Below are 6116 nucleotides of genomic sequence, written 5' to 3' on the forward strand. Positions count from 1 at the left end.
TTAATTTTAGAAAATTTACTTTCTTAACGTTATCATTTCTATAATTGAAATTATTTAAAATATTAAATATTTTTTTTATTTTTAATGTTAGCAATATAATAATTTATATAGAATAAATTTTAACTACTATTATTGTTACTTATTTGAAAACTTTTAATGATTATAAATTATCTTTAGAAAGTATTTTAGTTAAATTGAGATTACAATTTAATTTTTGCCTTTAGCACTACAATTTATCATTTTTAGCTATTAATAAAATATTCATTGGATTTATTAAGTGGAACTGAAATTTATATTAAAATTGACATTGTAATGTTATATTTAAATTAACAATTTGAGTATTTTATCAAAACTGTTCAAAAGTTATGGCTTTAAAGTGATAATGGTTTAAATACAATAAAATATTAAATCTAATAAATTAAGTATAATATGTTAAAAGTTAAATACATAACTTTACAAATAGAAATAAATATATTATTCTAATATTGAAATTTAATTTATTTATGATTACATTTTAAAGTTGATATTTATTTAATTTTATTAACCAACTTATAATCATTATTAGAAAAATACTACAATTTATCACTTTTAACTATTTACAAAATATTCTTTGAGCTGTTTATGTCAAACTAAAATTTATATTTAAGTGACCCTGTAATGTTATATTTAAATTAACAATTTAAGTATCTATCAATGTACGTGGATAGTTGAAGAAAAGATCATTATATTGAACTTGAACAACACAGGGTTATCTTTACACATGAATTTTGGTTGCCACTAGAAAAAATGTGAGGCCTTTCATAAAATTTAAATTTATATATGTTGTTTAATTAAATTATGCATATAAATTGTTAAATTAAATAATTTTTTTTGAGAATGTAACATAAATAACCTCCACAAATCGAAAAAATAAAAAAATCAAAGAACCACCCATATATCGTTTTGAAAATATTGTTTGTTTACTATTCTTTTTGAAAGGTAGTTATTTCACACAAATGCATATAGTTTTGAAAAGTTAAATGATCATAATTATTAAAATTAATAGACATTATGTTTCAAATGCAGGTTTTACTTAAAGGGAGAATTTCATATATGCCCTTCTTAAACATCAAAATATCATATTTATCCAACTTAATTTCTAAATATCATATTTACCCTTCATAAAATTTCTAAATATCATATTTACCCTTGATAAAATTTCAAAATATCATATATGTCCTTTTTAAACATCAAAATATCATATATGCCCTTCTTAAACATCAAAATATCATATATGTACTTTTTAAACATCAAAATATCAATGGTAATATCTAAAATATCCTCCATGTACAACATGATAATAATCAACAACAACAAAAACTAAACAATCAAAATATACATTCCATAGAGAGGGTTGAAGATGAATCTTTTTGTTTGTCAAGAGGGCAACATTCCAATAATTTAGAAGTTCACATTCTAGTATCATAGACGTAAAGATAATATGGTTAAAAATTTTAATTATTATAATAATTTTAAGGTATAAAAATGATTATAAAATATTAAAAACATTATAAAAAAGATTTGGGCAAATATGATATTTTCAAGGTTTATGAAGGGTAAATATGATATTGAGGAATCAAGTTGGGCAAATATGATATTTTGAAGTTTAAGAGGGGCATATATGAAATTCTCCCTTACTTAAAACAAGCATGTATAGAAAAATTGGTGCAACTATTGGTATTGACCTTGGAACAACATATTCTTGTGCGGGTGTTCGGCAAAATGACCAAGTTGAGATCATATCCAATGATCAAAGAAATATGACTATTCCATCTTGTGTTGCTTTCACGAATGGCAGATGTCTAATAGGTGAAGGTGCAAAGAACTAAATTACTATGAACCCCACCAACACCATTTATGGTCTGCATTTAATTTATTTGCTCCTTTGTTTTATGCTTGTAGAATTCATAAAATTGTTATCCATCATTGATTAATATAAACTTAGTGGATTTTTAGATGCAAAAAGATTGATTGGAAGAAGATTCAATGATACCAAACTTCAGCAAGACATCAAGTTATGGCCTTTTAATGTCATAAAAGGTATTAGAGACATTCTGATGATTGTAGCTTCACATAACGGTGAAGAGAACGAGTTTTCTTCAGAGGAGATTTCATCTATGGTTCTTATTAAATTGAAAGAACTTGCAGAGAAATTCCTTGGTAAAACTGTACGTGACGCAGTCATCACAGTACCAGCTTATTTTGATGATTCCCAACGCCAAGCAACAAAGGATGTTGGTCATGTTGCTGGACTTAATGTTCTACAGATAATCAATGAGCCAACCTCAGCAGCAATTGCATATGGATTAGACATGAAAAATCATATAGCTCGTGACATAAATGTGCACATCTTTGATTTAGGTGGTGATACATTTGATGTCTCTCTTGTCACCATTGATAAGAAGGGTACGATAACAGTTAAGGTCGTTGTTGGTGACACTCACTTAGGTGGCCAGGACATTGATAACGCAATGTTTGACTATTTTGTGGAACAATTCAAGAGAAAGCACAAGGCAGACATCAGTGTGAATAAAAAAGCACCATATCGGTTGAAGGAAGCTTGTGAAAAAGAAAAAAGAGTTCTCTCTTCAATTATTGATACTACTATCGATATTGACAACTCGCATGATGGTGTTGATTTTTCTATGAGAATATCTCGTGCAAAGTTTAAAAAGCTTAATGAAGATTTCTTTAGTAATTGTATAAAGATGGTGGAGACGTGTTTGGGTGATGAAAAAATGAGTAAAAAACAGATAGATGAGGTAGTATTAGTTGGTGGGTCAACTGGGATACCCAAGGTACAACAATTGTTGAAAGACTTCTTCCAAGGAAAAGAGCTTTTTAAGAAGATCCATGTTGATGAGGCAGTTGCGTATGGTGCAACAGTTCTTGCTGCAAAATTAACTGGCTATAGCGGTAAAAGAGTTTGCAACCTAGTGTTGATAGATGTTGTGCCTTTGTCACTTAGTATTGAAATTTATGGTGGCTATTTGTCTATTTTAATTAAAAGAAATTCCCCAATACCAGCCAAGAAGGAAGGAATTTATGTTAATGTTAAGGATTACGAAGATACATTAACTTTCAATGTCTATCAGGGTGAGAGAAGTATGGCCAAAGAAAGTAATTGGCTAGGAAAATTCGATGTTACAGTCCCACCTCTACTAAAGGGGTTGTCACAGGTAAACGTGATCTTCGACAATGATGCTAATGGTATTTTAAATTGGTCAGGAGTGGAATTAACAACTGGCCTAAAAAAAGGGATTATAGTTACCAATCACAAGGACATGCTTTCGACAAGAAATATCGAAAAAATGCTAGATGATGCTCACAAGTACAAATTACAAGACGAGGAGAACAAGAAGAAGGTTTTTGTACATAATGCATTGGAGGACTACCTTTATGATGTGAAAAGAAAAATCAAGAAAATAGGAAACACTACCAAGATGTTTACTAAGAAAGAACTGGAAATAATGGAAATTGCCATAGAAAAAGCAAACGAAATTCTTAATGAAAGCCAACTTGCGGGTTTTGATGAGTATCAAAAGGAGCTAAATCAGTTGGAAAAGGTATGCCTGCCAATCATTGTCCAACATGTTTAAACAACATTTTCTTAATTGTGATGGAGAATTAGTTGGAGTGTCATCTACTATAAAGTATGTTCTATAGTTTGTATTTTCCAGTAAAAGTTTACATTTGAGTGTGGTATTGATTTTGTGTGTGAGTAAAGAATCAAATGATTTTCATAATATTTCTACTATATACCTTTAATAAATATATTTCTCCTTTTTTAAGTGTATCTAGGATAAGAACCATTGTTGATGATTTTTAGTAAAATACCAGTGATCGAATTATCCCTAGGACAAGTAATCACCATTAACGCTTTTAGTTTTTAGTTTGTCTTGATCGTAACGGAAAATTCTATCGTTATTTTTTTACGTTAATCCCTCACAAAAATTTAATTGTTTTCATTTGTGAACATTTAATTGAAGGTTTGTTTCTATTTCTACTAAAAGAATGTACATAACCTTTTTTCTTTTACTTCATTACCTTTCTTACATGATTCAAATTCAGTTGCAAATATATAAAGAACATGAAAACTGGTAGCTTTTAACATTACAACCAAAATAAAATGCAATAATACCGACTACAATGCTCTTATAAAAGATAAATAAACTTCTCAAATGAAAAATTACAAGTTGTAAGATAAAGTACAACACCATATTTTAGTCTGTAATGTCCTAATAGAAACTAAAAGTTACCAAACCAAGTTTTGTAAAGCTAATATTTCCAAAAGTGATACACTTTTTTGCAAAGTAGATAAACTTTTGCATGTGATGTTGGTATAAATGACCACATCAGTCCATGGTCGATTAGCTACCAAGAGCCTAATTTCATCAATAAAACATTGCCATTTTTAGGTCTCCTCTTCCTCTATATCACAAAACTGTAATATTATTAAATCATCACTCTTTAGATAACATAAATTCCTAGTAAATAGGAAATGCATGATCATCCCTTCTTGAGAAACCATGAGTGCAACCTAATCTTTTGAACATGGGTGATAGAATAATACCAAGAACAATGACTAGTGAGTAAATTTGTTCTTGTAATAAGGGTTGATACGAAATAAACTATAATAAGTAATAATACTAAGTATAATTCTGTAATGGCAAAAAACTAAATGTACGATGGTATAATTGATAGTCAAATTCAAAAAAGTTTAGATTTTAAATGTATAGTAATATCGTAGCTTAGATTTTGAAAGTATAATGACTTGATAAGTTAATATGATAGATTATTAAATTATGATGAATTGGTATGTTAGATTTTCAAAATACAAATTACAATGATTTAAAGGTTAGAAACTTAATTCTTACTCTTAACATGGTCTTGTGACATTGAGGTATATCAAGGTTCTAAAACCTCCTCATCGCACGTCATGATTCCAAGGCACATACTTGACATCACGTTTTAACAAGATGTCATTTTAAGTCATATGTATAAAAAATTGAATAATAATAAAAGATATATAAATGATCTGCAATCTTATTAGGCTCCACAATCATATTAACTGATGAAGCATACTCCTCAATATACAAAACATGTTCAGAAGAAGTAGACACTGTGGATTTTTAGTATGAAGGTATGACAACACTTAAGAATGCAACTGATTCTCTTGTAAAATTGATTGGATATATTGGGAGCAGAAGATTTAGAATTAGGGTAAGAATTGGGGATTTATAGTTAACAGAAAGCCATACGTTCAGAATTTTGAATTAAAAAATCTTGGAATAAGTGGAGAGAGACACCGCCAAAATAACTTATTAAATGCATGTCCAATATCATGTCAGTATAATCGATTGGAATCACACGGTCATTATCACGTTTTCAATGGTCCAATAAAAATATGTTAGCATATCATGCCTTCAACGGTAAGAAGATTATTGTGATTACTTCATTTCTTAGAAAGATAATTCGCTTTCATTACTAGGAACATGGTAAAGTTTGTGGTGTTTTGATACAATCATGGTGGCAACAACCGCAATCATAAACACAAAATTTGTAAATCATTGATCACGTTGTTTTTACTTGAGACCTTAAGGATTTTAACTATATTTGTGTGAATGTGCGAGGGAATTATACAAAGAAACAAGATTTGGTAGAAATCTCATATATAGTGATAATGATATGCTATCATACATTTAGACATCCTAAAACCTTAGGTCACAGTTGTTTATACTTGAAACCTTAGAATGAAGAGGAAATAGAAGAGAGGTATATAAATTTTGTTCCTAAGCATGTAGGTAAAGGTATGAAAAAAATTTGTTGGGCTTGGGTTCTTATAGTTTAAGTAACTTGCAGGCAAAGCCAAATTGGAATTAATTAAATAAAGTATTTAATCCTAATTGAAATCATTTCCTTATCTACACCCAAGAGGTTTCTAGAAACCTTCAGAATCAAGCCAAAAAAGCCATAATATGGGTAGTTCTAGAATTGCTTATGTTTTTCAACTATTGGACAATTACAATTCACCATTATACCTTTAATTAATTCCAATTAACCTCGAATTAATTTTA

The 6116-nt window shown here is 28.9% G+C and overlaps 1 protein-coding gene across 1 annotated transcript; it reads left to right on the plus strand.

Moving 5' to 3' along the window:
* The first annotated feature begins 1688 nt into the window (after nt 1-1688).
* LOC145061569 (heat shock 70 kDa protein 3-like) lies at nt 1689-3638 on the plus strand. Its single transcript, XM_079009098.1, has 2 exons — nt 1689-1854; nt 1996-3638. Exons 1-2 carry the CDS (start codon nt 1689-1691, stop codon nt 3636-3638), a joined length of 1809 nt encoding a protein of 602 aa, XP_078865224.1.
* The last annotated feature ends 2478 nt before the right edge of the window (nt 3639-6116 follow it).

Source organism: Lactuca serriola, chromosome 1, assembly GCF_051521515.1.
Source record: "Lactuca serriola cultivar US96UC23 chromosome 1, Lser_US96UC23_V15, whole genome shotgun sequence".
Taxonomy (NCBI): domain Eukaryota; kingdom Viridiplantae; phylum Streptophyta; class Magnoliopsida; order Asterales; family Asteraceae; genus Lactuca; species Lactuca serriola.

Coding starts and splice junctions, on each gene's coding strand:
- LOC145061569 (XM_079009098.1), top strand. CDS start 1,689: ATGTATAGAAAAATTGGTGCAACTATTGGTATTGACCTTGGAACAACA. Junction 1,855..1,995: donor CAGATGTCTAATAGGTGAAG/GTGCAAAGAACT, acceptor GTGGATTTTTAG/ATGCAAAAAGATTGATTGGA.